Source organism: Symphalangus syndactylus, chromosome 24, assembly GCF_028878055.3.
Source record: "Symphalangus syndactylus isolate Jambi chromosome 24, NHGRI_mSymSyn1-v2.1_pri, whole genome shotgun sequence".
Lineage (NCBI taxonomy): Eukaryota > Metazoa > Chordata > Mammalia > Primates > Hylobatidae > Symphalangus > Symphalangus syndactylus.
The window spans coordinates 14,363,664-14,384,694 of NC_072446.2; the positions used below are offsets into that span (position 1 = coordinate 14,363,664).

The 21,031-nt window shown below is 48.8% G+C and overlaps 1 protein-coding gene across 1 annotated transcript; it reads right to left on the reverse strand.

The window, feature by feature from the left end:
* Positions 1-227: 227 nt before the first annotated feature.
* CIMIP1 (ciliary microtubule inner protein 1) lies at positions 228-10,080 on the reverse strand. The gene is made up of 4 exons (XM_055266150.1): positions 9,951-10,080; positions 7,455-7,536; positions 5,564-5,665; positions 228-700 (listed from the first exon to the last, which is right to left on the reverse strand). Exons 1-4 carry the CDS (start codon positions 10,016-10,018, stop codon positions 539-541), a joined length of 414 nt encoding a protein of 137 aa, XP_055122125.1. The 5' UTR covers positions 10,019-10,080; the 3' UTR covers positions 228-538.
* Between the last annotated feature and the right edge of the window lie 10,951 nt (positions 10,081-21,031).

Consider the following 21,031-nt stretch of genomic DNA (forward strand, 5'->3'; position numbering starts at 1 on the left):
TGAATCTACACCCAGTGGCAAATTTTGGACTCAGTTCTGCCTTTAAAGCTGTTAACTTATTGCAAATATCTTGAGCAAGGAGAGCCAAGGGATTCTCTAAGTGTATTATTCTTCCTGAAAAACAGGCCCAGGGATATCTGGATAGAGAACCACCTGATCAACAAGTTCATTATAAATAAGGATGGTGATAGGTGCAATGAAAAGCTACATTGAAGGACCTAGACAAATATTTTTAAAATTGAATCACTTATTATTTTTTTAAAGCCCTGCATAGAAATTCCCAAGATATCAAAAACAAATGAGAGAAGCCTTATTCATTACATTAGCCAAGAATGGGTGTGGACGTGAACATTCTGGAAGGGAGACGCGGATGAGTTGAGAATGTCTAAGGCACACTTTGTGTTCTTTGCAACATCCCGTGAGCAAGTATGCAGGGGACTGTGTCCTCGGAATTCAGGGGAGCTCTTCCTTTCCCTGGCATGGCCCCGGGTGCCTGGTGACGGACATGCAGCACCCCTGGGCAGAGCTCCATCTGGATTCAGTGCACGCCCTGCTTGGGCCAGCACAGCTCTCGCGCAAAAACACCTTTGCAGCTTCTGATCTCATTGTCGAGCTCTAGGCACTTGTTCAGGCCTGGCACTGCAGATCTCCAGCCGATGAAGCCCTGGGTGGTCTGTGGGACTGGAGGGGACGGAAGGACCTGAAATGGAAATGCAGGGGATTTAGTGACCTTCGGCCACAGAGACACGAGGCACCCAGCATTGGCATGTGAGGCAGGGGTGGAAAAGACGAAAGGGAAGCCAGCCTCCCTGATGTGTACTGAAAACAAGCACATTCCAATCAGCTGGACTCAGAGGCTCTCATCTTTCCTGGAAGTGAGGAACATCAAACATGTTTCTTTATCGTGTAATGCCTAACATATTTAATTCATGACTTCCAGCAAAATAATTTTTATTTGGTAAGAAAGCAAAGAGAAAAAAAAGATGCAGAAATATCAAGTGCTACAGTTTTCACTGCCTTTTATAAAATATATGGCACTATTGTCAGATGCCATGGTGGCAGGTGTACACCACCCTGTTTTGATGAGAAGGCTCTACGAAATGCATCTGTATATACACACACACTCCAAACCGTGGAGATCACAGGAATGAAAAGCAGCTGAATTTACTTTTCAGAACCAAAAGGAAAATGGGCTTCTATCTGGAATGAAAAAACACAACTTCATTTGTCAATTCCTTGGACAGATTTGACATTTTTGGAAAATGAGGGTAAACGTTTAGGCAGGTTTTCCCCTTCTTTTGAAATAATCTGCTCTGCATAAGGGGATTTGAACAAAGGCAACAGTGCGGGACATTTGTTCTAGCAGAAGAACTGAGATAAAGAGGTTTAATATGCTTGGGGTTATGAGTTCACTTTTACTAATGGAACCTGCCGGTGAGGCAGTGGCAGAAGGGGATGGTCCCGAGTGGGCTGGCTGCTGCTGGTGGACGAAACCCCTTAACATATGTTCTTGATGAACTCCTAAAATTAGTCTCCTGCAAGGCTACATGTAGGGCGGGTCATCAACGAATGCCAGAGGGGCCAAAGCTTCCTTGAACCAGCTACAAGAAGAATTGTTCAGAAAGGAAGCAGCTCTCAAAGCTGTTTGTCCAGCCAGGCCTTTGGGAGCACACAGACTAACTTCCAAGTCTTTATCTAACTTGTAAAAGAAATGCAGTTGAAATCCACTGTGACACATCATGTTTCACCCAGCAGAGGGGCAAAAAGATGAAAACACCACCGTTAACAAGGGCATTATAGGAGCAAGGGCGATATGGCAATTATCTTTTTTTTCTTTTTTGAGATGGAGTCTTGCTCTGTCATCCAGGCTAGAGTGGAATGGTGCAATCTCAGTTCACTGAAACCTCTGCCTCCTGAGTTCAAGTGATTCTCTTGCCTCAGCTCCCGACTGGCTGGGATTACAGGTAAGTGCCATCATGCCCAGCTAATTTTTGTATTTTTAGTAGAGACGGGGTTTCACCATGTTGGCCAGGCTGGTCTCGAACTCTTGACATCAGTTGATCCACCTGCCTTGGCCTCCCAAGGTGTTGGGATTATAGGCATGAGCCACCATGCCCAGCCTGGCAATTATCTTTTGAAAGTGCTGATGCAAACACCCTTTGACCCAACAATCTACTCTGAGGCATTCATTCCAAAATATCCTGATAGCTACACATGTACACACCCATGGTGGTGCAAGGGATGCCTTGCGGAGCTGTTTGTAATAGCAGACAATTGGAAATAAGCTGCATATCCACCCACGAGGCTCATTCACTATGGCCCGTCCACACCGTGGTGTGCCTTGCAATGATTTAGAAGGATGAGATAAACTTCTAAGAGAAAAGAGGCGCACAAAACTATTCAAAGTATGGTACAAGCTGTGTAATAAGAAAATGAGGCCAGAGGCCCATGGATGTCCTTGTCTATGCAAGAGTGCATGACAAGTGGGTGACAGTGGCTCCAGGGGTCAGAGAGAGGGAGGCATCTCATCAGATGCCCTTTTAGATATCAAGGTTACCTATTAAAAATAAATATATTTTTAAAGGCTCTGGTCACCAATGAGAGGATGGGAAGGTGGAAGAAAGGTGGAAGAAGGAAACCAGTTACCATTTTTTTTTTTTTTTTTTTTTTGAGACGGAGTCTCGCTCTGTCGCCCAGGCTGGAGTGCAGTGGCGTGATCTCGGCTCACTGCAAGCTCCACCTCCTAGGTTCACGTTGTTCTCCTGCCTCAGCCTCCTGAGTAGCTGGGACTACAGGCGCCCGCCACCATGCCCGGATAATTTTTTTATAGTTTTAGTAGAGATGGGGTTTAACCGTGTTAGCCAGGATGGTCTCGATCTCCTGACCTTGTGATCCGCCCGTTTCGGCCTCCCAAAGTGCTGGGATTACAGGCGTGAGCCATTGCGCCTGGCCACCATTACCATTTCTTGGGCAAGAAAGGAAGTTTGGAGGGAAGCAGAGGCTGGGGACCTTTCTCGCCCGAATCAAGGTTCTTGTCCTTACCCCTGCCACCCCACGGGCTCTGTCTGCCACCCCATGGGCTCTGTCTGCCACCCCACGGGCTCTGTCTGCCACCCCACGGGCTCTGTCTGGTGAGTGTGGCTTTAAGAGCTGGCCCTTGCTCCTAGACAGGAGTCTCTCACAGGAGAAAACCATATTTTGGTTTGTTCTGGTGCCTGGATGGTTCCTCCCTGTTTCCCATCCTCCAGGAGGGGCACCTCTCTGGTATCTAGGTGGGGGCGCTTTCTTTGGAAAGAGAATAACTGTGGTTGTGCAGAGCAGGCCCAGGGGCCCTGGTGGCAGAGGGAAAGTCCAGTCTCATGGGCAGGCAAGGGATCTGTGGGGACAGCGTGTGGGTGAGGGACATTACAGACACTAAGCAGATCCAATGCCACCGTATTCTTGGGATGGAGGCAGGTGGAGGCAGGGAGTTGGCAGAATTAAAGCCCAGCTCTGGAAAAATGTCTGACCTACATCCCAGTCTCTCTTCCTCTGTTTTCTGGCCGGCCCAGTGTTCTAGGCCACAGGAGAGTGAGCTCCTTAAATGTGTGCATTTCATCTGAACAATCACCTTTGTAGGCACTAATACCAAGAAAATTACGGACCCAGAGCAAATTGCTGCGTCTACAAGGGTGTTCCTTGCAGGTTTATTCTCCCAAATCTCATGCTGGATACAACCTCGATGGCCAGGGATAGGGGGATGGTTAAATAAATTATGACAGATCCACACAGTGGAGAAAAACACAGCCATTAATATAATAGCGATTTAGAGTGCTTTTTTAAACTGCATGGAAAGATGTCCAGGGTGTTGTTAGGTGGAAAAATGAGATTACAAAGCAGCCTGTGTAATTTGATTTGTAAACATATACCTAAAAAGTATGTGTGTGTGTGCACAAGTTTGTATATACATATACATGAACATACATTTGAGGAATATTTGAGGGTAACATTTAAAAGCAGGGCTCTGGAATCAGACACACTTGCTGTGTGGCCAGAGAAAGGAATTCAGCTTTTTTTAGCTTCAGCTTTCCCATCTGCAAAATCGGTTTGAGGATGATAATATCTGGGGCTGCAGTGGAATAAGATGAGACACCCCATGTAAAGCAGTCAGCACGGTGAGCGGCTAAGAGATAATAATGAGAGCTTGAGCTGGTGGCCAAATGCTCACTGCGTGCCAGCTACCCCATCAGACCGCGAGCATGCCAGGCAAAGGGCTGCAGCTGAACTTCCCCCGCCCTGCGGCCTTCATCTTGGGTTTTCACCTGCTCTCCCCGTCTGCACGCAGAACCACCGTCTCCATAGCTCGGCAAAGGGCAGAACTCCCGGCCAAAATGACAGACCCATGAGACATATGGAGCTCAACAGTTTCTAGAGGGATCTGAGCCGTGTCCACTGCGGTGTAGGCTTCAGGTGAGAGCATCGTCTAAGGCCTCTCTTCTCTGGGTTTGGCCCTGTCACTCCTGTCCCTCTCCCCACAATCTTTTCTCCACTTAGCAACCAGAGCCATCTTTCCAATAGGAAGGTCTCACCTTCCCACGGCCCTACTTACAACCCTCCAGCGGCTTCTGCTCTAAATCGGGCTCCAATTGCAACTCCTTCTAGCCTGCCCACTTCTCCACTCACATCCCTTCTCCACCCACACCTTCTCCTCCTGCCCCCACCCTCCACCCAAGCTCCCGCCACATCACCTTGCCTTGCTGTTCCTGAAACATAGCAGCCTGTGTTCTGCCTCAGGGCTTCCGTACATGCTGTTCCCTGTGCCTAGAATACTTTTCCTAGGGCTGGTGCCTGGTCATCCTTCAGTCCTCAGCTCAAAGGGCACCTTCCCTGACCACCCTGCCCTCTCTTATCCTGTGACACACCACCAGCCTGTTTCCTCCATGGTGCTAGCACAGCGTATCCAAATGGTTTTGATTTTCTTGGTTAACGTTGGTTCTCTGGACCCAGACATGTGGGCTGGGGTCTTGTCTTCTTGTTCATTACTGTTTTCCCAACCAAGCTGTGGCACCTTAGTAATAGCTGACTGTCATCGGCACTCTCTAAACATGCTGGGCAGCCCACTGAACCCTGATGGCACTCCCTGAAGTAGGTGCTTCATTAACCCCCATTGTATAAGAGAGGCAGGGGAGACACAGAGAGGTCAAGCCACTTGCACAAGACCACACAGAAGGTGAGCAGCTTATCAGCACAGGGATCTGGTGGTTTGATTCCAGAGTCCCTGCCTGGGTCTGCCCTGCCTTCCTGCCCACATCCTGGAAATGTTTGCTGAAAGAACGCATGAAGACCCCATTTTCCTGCCTTCTCTCTGCTTCTGCAGAGCAGGAGGTCATGGCGCTCGCACGTGTAGACTTTAGCCTGGCATGTTTCCCATGCTGGGTTTGGGAAGGGCGTGGACCTGGACTCTGCACCTGGCACCGCTGTGCTCTTACCTTCAGTGCTGGCTTTGCACATCTGGAGCTATCAGTTTCCACTGGGGCTTATTTCTTACTTAGGAAAATGAGTATTTAAAAACAAAGTTTCGAACCTTGATGTACTTCTCTACTGGGGTCACCGGCCGGATGCGGAAACGCTCAGGAAGCTCGATTTTGGGCTTTGGGGTGGGGAGGTCTTCTTCACACTTGATCAACTGAAACAGAATCCCCAGAGATGGGAAGCCTCGGGATGAAGCTGGGGCAAGTGTCCTCCCCATTGCCTCCCCTAGAAGGCACATTTTATAGACACAGAAGTGGGGCATGGAAATGGGAGGCAGGGGCTTGTCTTAGTTACACCGTTAGGAAAGTAGGGTGGGGACCTCAACGCAGCCCTGCTGCACCCAAAGCCGAGACACATCTCCATCCCTTCCTGCTGCTCACCACAGCCTCCTAATTTACATCCCCTGTGGGGGAATTTGAGAAAATGTTACCAGTTATGGACTCAAATTTTAAAATGCCAAAAAGGGTTGAGTGTGGTGGCTCATGCCTGTAATCCCAACACTTTGGGATGCCGAGGTGAGAGGCTTGCTTGAGCTCAGGAATTCAAGACCAGCCTTGGCAACTTAGCAAGACCCCATCTCTACAAAAAATACAAAAATTAGCTGGGCATGGTGGCGGGTGCCTGTGGTCCCAGCTACTTGGGAGCCAAGGTGACAGGATGGCTTGAGCCTGGACGTGGATGCTGCAGTGAGCTGAGATCTTGCCACTGCACTCCAGCCTGGGTGACAGATCCAGACCCTGTCTCAAACAACAACAAACAAACTAACAAAAAATGCCAAAAAGTTTTCAGGACCAAACTTTAAAATATTAGAGGAGAGCCTCCACTCCCCTTTTTAATTTTTCAAGCAATATCAAGCTTTTTGAAAACCCAATTTAATTACATATAAAGAATATTAATATAGACTCTTTATGCATATTATATTACTAAGAACTCATTCTATGCATAAAATTTCAAATTGTGGAACCCTCTAAGAATTAAAAACACCCTCATTAAGAACAGCATAATTTCAAAGCTAGTAGAGTGAGATGAATTACAAATGGGGTTTACACTGCTGTGAATCATGGATACTTTGACTGATGTGGTGTTTTAATTAATTCTGCATCTCTTGTGTTCTGTCCTGAAGTTTGAGAGGTTGCAGATTGGTGGCCACCACCCCACCACAACCCACATAAGCATTTCATTCTAGACTGAGAAAATTTCAGGTAAACATCTGGCTTTCTCGACTCTCTTGAGTGATGGGAATATGCACTTGGCTTTCCCATATGGTTGCACTTGGCTGGGCTCATGCTGGCTGCCTCTTTGGACAGGACCAGTGGCCTCTTTACCTGAGTCCCCACCCCTTCTGATTAATTATGCTTGGCCCTGTCTCCTGTTTCTGTCACCTAGCTGGTCCCTGTAGACTTCTGGACTTGTGATCTTTAGGGAATACCGACAGCATTTTCCCAAGAATCCCTCATATGTCACTTGGCCTCTAGGCCAGGCGAGGTGTCCATGGCCTTCTTGTATCTGCACCTCACAGTCGCTCAGTTAGGCAGGTGAGGACTCTCATCCCACTTTACAGATGGGAAGTCTGAGGTCAGGTGGCTGTGACATCAGACCCACTTGCTTCTCACCTGAGTGTGGTCCTTATCACTTGTGTGACTTTGCAGGTCTTAGAGCTCAATTTCCTAATTTGTAAATGGGCATAAAACAGCACCTATCTCTGCACCTGGGTTCTTGTCCAGATTTGATCAGCTGGTTCTGCCGAAGCACCTAGAACATGCCTGGCATGTGGTCAGTGCCTAGGAATCTGTGAAAGGCGGGAACCTTCTGGTTTAGGAGTTAGTGATTTTTGCCTACAACATGCTCTTTAATTTTATTCTTGCAAATTATAGACTTTGTAATCATTCATGCTTTGAAATGATTGATTCTATAACCTCGGGGCTCACACAATTTATATTTACCTCCTCAAAAGGGGTTGTTAAAAACCCCCAGCTCTGGGGCCAGTTTTGCCGTGCTTCCGATTCAGCCTTCAGACGGTATTTCCTGAAAAAGAAAGTTCCTGAGTGCTGGGCAACATGGAAAAAGGTTCAAGGGGTCTGTGGGGGACGTTTCCATTCTCCACGAACATTGACTGGGTAGTGGTTCTGCACCAGGGACGGAGTGAGGAGCCAGACAGCGTGAGCACCTCCGACACTGAGCACCTCCCACCAGCAAGGGAGACACACGGCTAACCAAAGAGAGATGCTGGTTGGCTGTTACGGCTGGGAGGGTATGCTGGGTAAGGGCCAGTCTGGGGGCCGATTCTGCCTGAGGAGACTTCTAGGCACCAGACCTCTTATTTTGGAGGCCCTTATGACTCAAAATTTGAGGAGGTGCAAAAGTAGAGGAGGTGCTCACTCCCTGCTTCCTGCAAGTGCAGAGACAGCATAACTTGACGTTATCTGCATAACCTTGACGTGGAGCATTTCCTAACTATTGCAGCCCAAGTGCCTCACTTGCCCCACCCTAATCTGGCCTTGCTTTTGCTCCATGCTAATATCGTTTATATCTAACTACCCACGAGCTGAGTGGCATTGCAGTAGACGAGCCCACGTGCCACATTTTGCAAACATGGAATTAAACATTCAGTCATTTTGAGTTTTCTAGTTTCTTATATTTTGGAATCAATATCAGCATATCCCCACCCCACATTTCTGGAGGCCCTGGTCAACTCTTTCTTTGCCCTGGGCAGTGAGCATCTAAGGCAGAGTCTACTTCAATCAAGATGTAACATAAGCCACAAACATGAGCTGCATACACAATTTTAAATGTTCTAGTAACTAATTGAAAAGAACATAAGAATAAACAGGTGACGGTCTTTTTTTTTTTTTTTTTGATGGAGTTTCGCCTTTTTTTGCCCAGGATGGAGTGCAATGGCACCATCTAGGTTCACTGCAACCTCCGCCCCCTAGTTTCAAGCAAATCTCCTGCCTCAGCCTCCTAAGTAGCTGGGATTACAGGTATGAGCCACCACACCTGGCTGACAGTCATTTAAATAATCTTTTTTTAAAAATAAATCTTTGTAATTTGTTGTGCAGTTTACACTTACGGCTTAACCCAATTTGGATCAGTGACAATTTAAGTGTTCAGTAGCCACAGGCCCTGTTCAAAGAGGAGGGGTCATTTAGATTTGGGTCTTGAAGGATGAGCAGAAGTTTGTCTGGTGAAGAAGAGAGGAAGGGGCATTTCAGACAGAGGGAACAGATCCTGCTGTGGTAGCATCTCCTGTCGGGATGCTTGGATAAAGATTTTGTAAAAAGTAGTTGTGCATTTTATGCCAAATGATAAACGTTTTCTATTTATGAGAGTGATATAAAGTTTTCCATAAAATAAATTCATCAGGTGAAAACAATTTAAAGACACATATGAAGTGACTAATATAGGTTTTACAAGGAAATGGTAAAAATTATAGAGAGAGTAAATAGGATAACTGAAGTTTAGAAGGTAAACAAGTATGTTTTATTGTTACTACAACTTAGTCACTTGCATCTAAATCAGTAACTTCCCATATGAGTTAAACCTTCAAAGAGATGCAATAATACGTAGCAGATAGCATGCCAATTAAAATATCCATGACAAATGTCTGCTAGACATACATCTTTTAGAAAATGGATCTATCTTTAAAGTTAAAATATATTACTTAAAAACCCAGGAAAATCAAGGGATTTTCATGTATTTCATTCAAATTTAACAAATATTAGGATTTTTGCTTTCTTTTAAAAAAAAAAAATTTGGCCAGGCGCGGTGACTCAACACTGTAATCCCAGCACTTTGGGAGGCTGAGGCGGGTGGATCACGACGTCAGGAGTTCAAGACATGCCTGGCCAAGATGGTGAAAGCCCGTTTCTACTAAAAATACAAAAAAATTAGCCGGGCGTGGTGGCTGGCGCCTGTAATCCCAGCTCCTCGGGAAGCTGAGGCAGAAAATTGCTTGAATCCAGGAGGCAGAGGTTGCAGCGAGCCAAGATCGTGCTACTGCACTCCAGCCTGGACGACAGAGCAAGACTCCATCTCAAAAAAAAAAAAAAAAAAAAAAATCATCAGTCTTAAAAACATGGACACGTTCTGGTTGGATTCTGAGGTCTGAAGAAAAAAAAAAAAAGAAAACAAAAAACATGAACACGTTAGTTGGATTTCAACAAGCAAATCTCTGCTGATTGTTGAAAGCCAATCTCTCACATCGTGGTGGGCCCAACAGGAGAGGGAGAAGGAAAGGGAGAAAGGCCCTCCTGTCGCTCTCATGTCCCAAAGATTGACCCCTTTCCTCAAGGCCCCTGACCATCCTCAGCGCACGCCCCTCGGCCCCTCGAGTTTAGTGGTCGACCACCTCCTGGACTTGGTGGGGAAACTGAGACCCCAGATGTGGACACTTCAGGTGAGAACAGGAGCCCACCGCGTTACCGGATCCCAGGCGTTACCAGATCTCATCCTGAGCCACAAGGTTCATGCGTTCAGCCGCCGCGGTGCTGAGCGGTTTCTGCGCCATGAGGCCTGGGGGCTCCGTGCGCCCCGCAAGCTCTGGCCCTGGGCTCGGCGTCTCGCGTCTCCAGGGAGACCGGTTGCCAGGCAACGCAGGACTCTGAGGCGGAGACGGCGCTGCACCTGGCGAGGGTGGGGTCGCTGTGCTTTCGCCGCGTCGCTTGGGTCCGGGCTTGCTGCCATCCTTTGCTCACGTCTGGTCCCTTCGTCCACCTCTAGGCCCATTTGCTTATCTGCGGAAAACCTTGGGGAAACCTCCAGACCTAACACCTTAGACTTCTTTGAAAATTTAAATCCGCAGTGGAAGTATGCACACCTACAAGTGGACAGACTCTCAAGTGTAGAGAGCTTAATTGAGTATGTCAAAGAGAAGGCTCGCCTGTAACCACCACCTGGAGATTAGAAAACAAAGCATTGCCGGCCTCCCCCAGCGGCCCCCAGGGTCACTGTCCTCCCTGGCTCTCATTGACTCCCTCTGCAAAGATTAGCTTTGCCATGATTTGAACTTTGTGTGCGTGGAACCATCCAGATGTTCTCCTTTGTGCCTGGCTGCCTTTGCCCAGTGTCATGATTGAGAGAGCATCCCCATTGCTGTGACTGGCCCTAGTGTCCATTTCTGCTCCTGAACAGTATTTGCTGATGGGTGTTGCACTGAGTTTTTGGCCACCACAAAAGTGCTGCTATAAATATTACTGCACATGTCTTTGGAGAAAATATGCGTTTTGGTTGGCGTCCACTCTTTGTAACAATCCCTAAATGAAATTCACGGATAATGTTACCTCTGGACCCCACCACCCCACACTCTTTTTCCCTGCCTATAAGCAGTAATCACTCTGTCGCTGGGGTGCTCAGCCAGTGTTTGTTGATTGACTCATTGACCCCCTAGGTTTCCACCATACCCCCACTGTTGTGGACCCAGAGCTGGAAAATGGCTCTGGGACAACAGCAAGGGGATCATCTACACGAGGTAGGGGAACATTTTTCTGGCTGAGCAGCCTTGAGATGAGCAGGTGTCCAGAGCCTGCCTCGGGAGACTGAGAGAGGAGGAAGCATGACTCAGTTGAGCTACAGGTCACCTCCTAGATAATTACCAGGGCACTGGTCTGGGAGGATGCCAGTGTGTGTCTCCACCAGTTAGGTATCTGAGACTCTCCCTGGTCCATCTCCATGGCCTCTTCCCTTATCAACAGATTTGTACTTATGTGCGGAGAGGGGGGCTCAGCTGGTGTGTTTTCCCTTCATAGCACATGGTGCTTTTCTTGGCTGTTGGAAATGCCTGGCCCACGCCCAGTACTGGGGTGGTCCCAACTGTCCCTCAGCTGGATTAGTGAGTGGGCAAGCAGAGGCTGGCATTGGAGCTGAACTGATTAATTAATGAATATATAACATCCCAGGTCCACGGCTGGGCCAACTGCAAGCTAGTGGGCTAGCAAGAGGTGGACAGACCTCTCGGCAGGAAGCTGGGGTTTTCTTCCTGGACTGTTTTCCAAGGTCACCATTCCTACAACAGAGGGGAAGATATTCTGGGAGGAAATAAGTGGACGGCTAGGAATAAAGACCCATTATGTAGTAAGAACAAATTCCGCTTTCCTCACTGGGAGGTTTTGAGACAGTTCTATTAAGATGATTAATTAAGACTAAATTCATTAACAGTGCCAGGCATCGAGGGTTCCTTCATCCTATGGATGTGTGTTGAGAGCTTTTGATGTGTCTGGTGCCAGGAGGGAGTCAGACCTGCAAGCTCTCTGCTTCCCTGGAGCTGGCACATCGAGTGGGAAGACAGATAATGAAGCCAGGAAACAAATGCAGGTGTGACCTGGTGCCAGGGAGAGAGGCATGACGCGCTAGGAAGAGAGTCACACCAGGGCATGAGGCCAGTGGGGGCAGGGACAGGCCAGGGGCTGCGGGGCTGTGTTAAACAGGCGGTCAGGGCAGGTCTCTCTGAGGAGGAGACATGTGGGTGCAGATCTGGTGTGGAAGATCAGAAGAATTTCCCACAGAGCTGGTGGTGCGGGGTATAGTTCCTGAGGCAGGACCAGCATGGGGTGTTTGAAGAATGCAAAGGGGGCTGGTGCAGCTGGAGGGTTCCATGGAAATGAAATGGGTGCAGAAATGGAGAAGCAGGCACTCTGCGTCCCCCAGGAGTTCAATCTAGCAGGTAAGCAGATGTGAATGCAACTAAATGATCACGCAGCCTTATATACGAAATGACATAGGGTATATGTGATTCAGAGCCAGCCCCAGATGAGATGGAAGAGGACAGAGGAGGTGATGAGTGAGTTGGGTTTTCAGGGATGAATAAGAGTTTGCTAGTCTTCTCCATTCTCCTTGGCAATATCTGCCCAGGGTAGCCTGGGTCCAGGACTAGAAATGGGTAAAGTACCAGATAAATGTCCGGATTTTGGGATCCGACGTAGCTCAGGTCTCGGGTTTGCTGTGTGCCATCTCAGTGACCTTGTGCACATTGCTTAACAACCCTGAGCCCCCATTTCCTCATCTGGAAAAGGGGATCGTGACTACACCTCCCAACTGTAGGGATCTGCAGAGGCTGAGAGGAGCAAAGGCAGAGAGCTCTGCAGGAGCCTGACAGCGGGGCTCCCAAACAAAGGAGGGCTTCACTCCTGGTTTATCACATTTGTCGTCAGCGTGCAGGCAGGTCCCTCAATCTAAGACACTAAGATTTGGGGGAAGGTGTGGGAAGATGGAAATGTAGCTTTGGGTGGAAGTGGGGTTTGCTTCTTGAGGATGTCAGTGTTGAAGGAGAGGCTGTGGATGGCCGGTGGCTGGAGGCTGTCCCCAGGGAAGGCTGGGTTCCCTCTTTCCCAAGAGGTGAGAGGACCCAGTGCTGCACTTACCAGGGACTGCTCCTCTGGGCTCTGCCCTGAGCCTGAGGCTGTCCTGGTCACCCTCAGGGTACCAGCATTCCCCAGCCCCCGCGGGCCACTTCCCTGCATGCTCTGATTTGATGGTGAGACGGTCTGGATCTGTGTTCCCTGCAAATCTCATGTTGAATTCTAATCCCCAGTGTTGGAGGTGGGGCCTGATGGGAGGTAATTGGATCATGGGGGTGAATTTCTCATGAATGGTTTAACACCATCCCCTGGGTAGTGTCATTGCGATCACGAGTGAGTTCCTGTGAGATCTGGTTGTTTAAAAGTGTGTGGCCCCTCCCCCGGCCCTTGTTCCTGATCCGGTCTGTGATGTACTTACTTCCCCTTTGCCTTCTGATTGCAGCTTCCTGAGGCCTCCCCAGAAGCCAAGCAGATGCCAGCATTATACTGCTTGTACAGCCTGCAGAACTGTGAGCCAATGAAACCTCTTTTCTTTGTAAATTACCCAGTCTCAGGGATTTCTTTGCAGAAATGTGAGAACGATCTCATACAGATGGTCACAGCAACCCCTTGCAGAGGGCTTTGTGACCATTTTGCAGAAGGGAGAACTGGCTCAGTGAGGAACCCTGGCCTCAGAGAGCAGCCCTTCTTCCTTCCGTCCTAGGGGCAGAACTCCTGAGGAGGATGGGGAGCCCACATTTCCGAGTCTTCCTGTCTCTCGTAACTAGGGAAGATGCCTTTATCTTCCGAGATGACTTTCAAGGCTGAAGCATGGCTGTGAATCTCAGCAGTACGTGAGGGTTGAGGAAGCAGTGCAGGTCCAGCTTTTTCTGAGGTGGTGTCTGTAAAAGGCAAAGTTTCCCCTTATGGCAGCACTGGTGGGGTCATATCGAAACCTGCCATATGTCACTGCAGCTGACATGCAGACTTAGACACCCTGAGACGCCCACCTCCTGGGTCTCCCCTGAGACTCCTTCGTTGTTTCAACCAACTATGAACGGACCCACAAGCTCGCTCTGTCCAATCAGGATGTGCGTTATCAATCCTTTGTTAGCAGAACCACCGGGAGCCCCACTTCCAACCACTGAAATACCTCTGCCACTTGGCGGCGTGGCCAGATTCAGCAAATAAAAATACAGGATGCCCAGTTAAACTCAAGCTTGCATGGGGGTGTACTGTACTTCTACTAGGAAATCACTGGATTCAAACTGAGCTGGGCATCTTGAACCTTCGGTGCCACCCCACCCTCAGTGAGTTTCTTCACTGGTCCGTGCCCCATGCTCGGCAAGTTAAGACATTCACATACATCAAACTCTATTTTTAGCTTTAAGCTCTGGTGGTCTTTTTCTTTGTTTTGTATATCCTCCTCCATTTTCCTCGCTTTGGGGGTTGAAACCCCCTCCCTCTGATATATGAAACCAATTCATGAGTCCCTGGCAGACACAATTTCTTCAACCTAATATATTTTTTTTTTCTGGCAAAATTGTTATTCCACATAGATTTCCAACAGGAAGAGTGGAGAGAGAAAAAGAACTGCCGTACTTGCTGACTACACGTGGGAAACTAAGAAAATATTTACAGCTTGCAGAAGGTTCGCCATGTTCCCATGTATTAATATTTTTGGCCCTCTCTCAGTTCTCTGGGACAGTTTATTTTTTATTTTTTTCATTTTGCTGTTGCTTTATAAAACATGTCGACAACTGGAGCCAACCGCTTCTTTTTTAGTTTTTAAGCTTAAACAGCTTTTTTATTTTATGATTTTTTTTTTTTAAACCAAAGAATGCTTTGTGCCATGAGTGGTTTCTGCCAGCCTGCGTGCCTTTCTCACAGCACGGGTGATCATTACCTCGACTGCACAACAAAAGCATGGAGGCTGGAGCTCAAAGTGCCAGTTTGTAGGGAATGTATTTGATGGCTTAACTGAGCTTCAGCTTAAGAGACCCAGAGGTTCTTCTCTTCACACTCATTATGCCCTCTTTAGTCACAGCCCACGAGCTCCCCTCCTGCTTCACAAATAGTCTCCACTCCACACACCTAAAGTAACAATTAGCATCACTCTCTGGGTCTTATTGAAGAAGAACAAAGCCGCACCCCTCCTGCTGCACCCAGGAAGCTCCCTCGTAAGCCTGCCCTCTATTTGGCCTAATTATCCAATACTGCCCCAGTGAGAGGCTGCACACCAAGCTGAGGGTGGATTTCATCCCACTCCCTCCTCCTGACATCTCTCAAGCCAGCTCTTGGGAGGTGAGAAAAGCCCAACCCCTGTGTGAAGAGATACTCAGCTGACGCCAGGGGAAAAGAACCAACTTAGATTTCTAAGTGTGAATCCCACTCAGTGGTCCTGGCCATTTAAGGTGGGAAATGCCCAGGAGCCCTCTTCAGGCACCATTAGTGGTTAAGGCGGAGAGGGTATTCTGAGCTTTGGCAATGGGCAGCCCGTTTCCATCTGCCCTGAAGTTTCCATGCCTGGGAAGGAAACTGGCTGGAAATATGGACAGTTGGGGAATGGAGCTTTGGCCTCTGAAGGGTTAGATGTAGGTTTCAGTCACAAATACTGAACTTGACTGGGAATTTAAGTGCAGTAATTCTCTAGGATTCCAGACCATTTTACTTAACTGGGATGGCAATGGGGAGGACTCTGTGGCCCATGGAGGGTCAGACAGAGGGTTTGGAAGGAAAACTGGATCATTGGGTAGAAGTGGGTGGAAGGAGGTTCTTTTCCATAAAATTACAACACCTGTTCATTCGTTTACTCAACTGCGTGGCACTAGGGAAACTACTGTGTACATGGTTGAGCTGTCAATCTGATGATGACAGTAGCAGAAGTAATAGCTGAAATTTATTAAGCACTTCCAGTAATAAGTACTTCCTAAGCATCATTGCATTTCATCCCCATAATAGCCCAATGATGTAGACTATGATCATTCTCATTTTGCAGAGGCAGATACAGAATCAGAGAAGTTGAGCCACTTGCTCATGGTCACACAGCTATAAAGATGGAAACCAAGGTCCAGATGCCCTCAATCATCAACAAGACTAATTTCAAGTATGCCTGGAATATATCTGTCTAGGCCCCTTAGATGGATAGTGGACAGGAATGTGTCATTTCCCAAAAAACAGTCTCAACAACTTGAATGATTATAAAGAGAGTGAATGGCATTACTATTTTCTGTGTTTTCCCACTCTCTCTCTCTGAGAGTTGAGTGAAAGGTATTTCAGATGAAAACGTGTGGGTATTTGTTAAGGGCCTACTGTGTGCCTAGCTCCCTGTGTGGTGTAGGTCGGCACACAGAGTGAACAACGGGCAAGGCTGTCCCCGAGTGGGTGGTCTGGGGTCAAAGTCTCATTCTTCCTTCCAGACCCTGCCACCTGGAGAGTGCTCAGCACATAGTGAGCCCTGCTTTGTCCAGTGAAGGCTGTTCTATCCATTCTGAGGATGGACACTTCACCCAGGACATGAAATGGCATGAGTGGTTAAGAACTGTGGTCTCCATCTCCATGGCAAGGAGAGCTCTTTTCCTATCATGGACGTGGAGACGAGACCCACTGGGACCCTGTGTGTTTTATCTAAAAGGCAAGTGGATTTGTGGATTGATCTCTTTCAGCAGCCTTCACGCCGGTGTCTGGGGAGACATCTTTTTGAGAGTCCTATTGTTCATTTTCAGATAACTTCATATAAAATGGATTTTAAATGAAAGCTTGGGGGCTCTATGAAATCTAGAAGGCTAAGTTGGAAATACCTATTATTTCAGATATTTGCTGGCACTGTGATTACAGAGGAGCTCCGTACGTGCCAGGTCTTTTAAACTCAGTTAATGAGAATCGCAGCTGCGATGGCTCCCAGTTCCTGACCATCTAATCATGGCAGAGGATTAGCGGGGGCGCTGGGATGGGAATCTGGGGGGACTTCAGCAGGTACAGACTTGAGGGGCTGTGATCTGCAGTCGGCCTCACTGACCTGCGTTTTTTTTTTTTTTCCTCTGTGATTGGGAGAGAGAAAAAAAGGGAGAGTGAGCAAGTTGAGATTCTTGGGTTTATGAAATTTTTGTGATGCCTTGACACTGTCCATGATAGAAGAGAGGTCCTGAGCTCCAAGCTCTTGGGGTCACCTAGACATACCCAAGGAAGTTGCAAGTCCTCCTGGGTCACAGGAAGTTTGGAACCTCCAAGAAGAAAGGAAGCCCGCTGCTGGAGTCTCCCAAAGACCCCCTGATGAATATAATAACCCTACATTTGTCCTGCTAATCAGCTGGGCCTTTGTCCTAGCTGGGTGCCTTTGAATGGCTTTGGTCTGGGAGGGGCACATTGTGACCTGTTCTATGTAGGTGCCTCTGGCCTGGAGAATGGGCTGGGAAGCAACACTGGAGGTCAGGGCCTAGGAGGGGGTTTGCTGATGTCTAGATGCGTGGTGACGAGGCCCAGGCCAGAGAAGTAGCATTTGGGTTGGAAAGAAAGATACAGGGGGTTTGGGAGAAATGAGGAGAATGTGTCAGCCAGGACTGTCTTACCTGAAAGGCTTAGATAGTCAGCTCAAATCAGCTTTGCATGAAGACGGGATCGTTTAGCTCTCATGTTTGAAGAGTCCAGAGGCTTCAGGTAAGGCTGCATCCAGGGGTTCAAGGGATGCCATCAGAACCAGATCTTCTTGACTCTGTGCTCCCCTGCACTGGCCCATCTCAGGCAGGTAATTCTGTGTGCCGACCTACACCACGCAGGGAGCTAGGCACACAGTAGGCCCTTAACAAAGACCCACACATTTTCATTTGAAACACGTTTCACTCAAGTCTCAGACAGAGTGGGAAAACACAGAAAATAGCAATGCCATTCACTCTCTTTATAATCATTCAAATTGTTGAGACCGTTTTTTGGGAAATGACGCATTCCTGTCCACTATCCATCTAAGGGGCCTAGACAGATATATCCCAGGCATACTCGACATTAGTCTTGTTGATGACTGAGGGCATCTGGACCTCCAGGTTGGATGGAGGTTGCTGTCCTCCCCATTGCTCCTCTGCATGTCTCAGGGTTTGCTCCGACTGCACTGTTGTGGGTCATGTGCCACCATGGTCAGAAGACAGAAGCTGATGGGCAGGCTGGGGGCCCATGGCCACTCCAGCCACATGGATCCAGAGTGAGGCACGTTGGTTCCTGAAGAGACGACCAAGGTGCAGCAGGCAAACCTGTGCTGCTGGGGTGTGGAGGCCTGGGGATGTTGGCGGGGGGTGGAATCCATGTCACAGGTGGCTCTGAGGTGGGACCAGGGGCTGGGGCTTGATGGCACGAGTGGAGTCTCCCAAGGATCGGGGCAGACACTACAACATTTGGACTGGATTAAAGCAGAATGACTCCGTGGCTCTGCCTGAGGTGGGCTTCCCTGATTTATAGATGCGCAATGATCTGGCTCTCGTTTGCCTATAACTCAGCTGTCACTTCCACTTTATCTCGTATTTAAGACCCTGTCATGGCGCGATGCGTTCATTGTTCCTTGTTCAGGGAAAAAGGGTGACCCTGTGCAATTTTGCTTTTATCTCCTGGGACAATCGGCTTTATCACGCTGGCCGTAATCAGAACAGGTTTTACAGGAATGTATTTTTTTTCTTTTGGGTTGAATGCAGAAGATGTTTTGCTGGTGAATTCATTGTGCTGGGGGCCTGTGGAAACCTGGGCTCAGGGCTGTCCTTGGGGGCACTGAGACAACCTGGCCATTCAACTCAATTGTCCAGCCCACTCCCTACCCAGTGTGGGAGGCTCAGCCCACCTCTGGCCCTTTGCTGGTTCTTCCCAAAACCCATTTTACGTCCACATGGTCCTCACTCTTCAAGACTGACCTTGAGTTCCTGGGGATCACAGGGTCCCCTGTTGTCCTTGAGGCCTCTGCTTGAAGGGAGGAGGTGCAGCCCCTCCTGAGCCCCACTCCTGTCCCTATGTGACCATGTGCTCTGGGAAGGCAGCTCCATCTGCTTGGTTCTGGTTTGGCCCCAGTGAAGGACCTGGGCTCAAAGGACCCTTGGGTCCCACTGCTCCTGGCTCTGGTCTCTCATCAGGATGCCCAGATAAACAGGATGCCCCCGCGGGAGCCCTGCTGCCGAGCCAGGCGGCGATTGCCAGTTGTCACTCATTGTCTGGGTGGCTCTCTGCCCTGGCCATGCTGGCACTCCTGCTTCAGAACAGATATTTCGTATCATCCCCTTCACTGTCCTGTGATAACATTCAGAGATAATATAATGCCCTAGCTAGGAAATCGAGGAGAAATAAGAGGAAAGTAATATAGACTAAGAAAATAGAATGATGGGCATGGAATCCTCCAGGCTTTGCTGCATTACGAGACAAGGGGGGTGGGCAGGTGGCCAGGCCTGTGGGTGGGATCCTCCTGACTGTGCCACCCCCCCAGACTGTGCCACCTCGTGACTGTGCCACCCTGACACTGTGCCGCCCCAGATGCCATTGACTCAGAGTAGAGCATATTGGCCACTCAGCTACCACAGTGACATTGCTGTTGGTGATGGGATTTTGTGAAACAACTCTTGGTTTTCACTGAATGCATCCAGCAGTTTTATTTCAGAGAAACTAAAGCCAAATAAAGTGGCATGGGAAACAGTGTGTATTTTTATGTGTGAGAAGACCTTGTACTTCTATGTGAAAGGGAAGGTGGTTCCAGGTTTAGATAAGGTGAAGCAGGATGTTCACTGACAGGCACATCCAGTGGGTTATTCCCAAGTCCCTGGGGTGGGGACTTTGCTTTGGGGTCCTGACTGCCTTGTATGTTGTCGGAAAGCCTTTTCCCTCGAACACCAAGTGGTGCTAGCCTTGTGAGAATCCCCAAACAGCTCCCTACCCCAGCATTTCTAAAATTCTCCCCCAAACCTCTTGAGAACCCCTGTAGGTTATATTCAACACTCATAGCAGTCCCGGGGTGGGGGTGGATATTTCTGCTGCCAGCTTACAGAGAGACCTAGGAGGGGAGCAAAGATTCCCTCTTGGTGTTAAAGGCACTCACAGGCTGGGCAGGTTTCAGAGTCTTGTGACATTTGCTAGTAAGAATCAGCACTTCTAAGCCCAATGCACGCATGTATCCAATTATTTATCAAACACTTAGTGACAGCCAACATAGATTGATCAGCACCAGCTCTGCTCTCAAAAGGTAATTATCTTATAAGGGGGTGGACTGGGTTGAATGGTGCTCCCTCCCCCAACTCCTGTCCACCTGGAACTTGTGCATGTGATCTTATTTGGAAATAGGATCTTTGCAGATGTAATTAGTTAAATTAAAATGAGGTAATACTGGATTATCAGGTTCCTAACCCAATAACATGTCTTTATGAGGAGACCATGTGCAGACAGAGACACAAACACACAGGGAAGAAGGCCATGTACAGATGGAAGCAGAGATTGGAGTGAGTCTGCCACAAGCCAAGGATTGCCGGCAACCCCCAGAAGCTGGAAGAGGGTGGGAAGGATCCTCGCCTGGAGCTTCTGGAGGGAGCACGGCCCTGCTGATGCCTGGATTTTGTACTTCCAGCCCCAGGAATGTGAGGGAAGAAATCTCTGTTGTTTTGAGCCATCCAGTTTGCGTTGATTTGTTAGGGCAGCCCTAGCAAACCAATTCAGGGGCACACACATGGATACTAACACACACAGTACAGACTGCTGAGTGCCTGGACAGACTCCCATGGGCACAGTGAGAAGGGGCCCCTGGTCCAGGTTTCTAAATCCAGGAAATCTTCCTTGAGGGAGGAGACCTCAAACAAAACACACAAACCAAACGCCCGGCATAACAGGCTCTGGGAGGGATGTGACCAGCCTGTGAATGGTTAGACAAACTCCAGGACTGGGACTGTCCTGGCTCAATACACTCCGACCTCCCCCAGTAGCTGAGGGTGCAGCTTGGAGGAGGGGCTGAGTATGGTTTGATGGCTCCAGGGTGGGGTCCTTCAGCCTCACGAACCTGGCTCCATATCCCAGCCCTGCCAGCCCCTGGCTGCGAGCACTCAGGCCAGCCCCCTAGTCTCTTTCAACCTCAGTTGTCCCCATAACATGGGCATGATAATGGTACCCACCTCAGGGCTCAGGGAGGAGCCAGCGACTCGGCGCATGAAACGTCTTGGGACGGAGACCAACCTGTGCCATGGGAGGGTGGTAGCATCTTCCCGAGCAGAAAGGGCCATGTCCTCACCAAGCCTCATGCGCGT

What these genes read in the sequence shown, in the direction of transcription:
- CIMIP1 (XM_055266150.1), bottom strand. Translation starts at nt 10,018, where the DNA reads ATGGCGCAGAAACCGCTCAGCACCGCGGCGGCTGAACGCATGAACCTT. An exon ending in TAACAACCCCTTTTGAGGAG is followed by an intron (nt 5,666 to 7,454) that starts GTAAATATAAAT and finishes ATTCTGTTTCAG; the next exon opens with TTGATCAAGTGTGAAGAAGA. An exon ending in CAGTAGAGAAGTACATCAAG is followed by an intron (nt 701 to 5,563) that starts GTTCGAAACTTT and finishes TTTCCATTTCAG; the next exon opens with GTCCTTCCGTCCCCTCCAGT.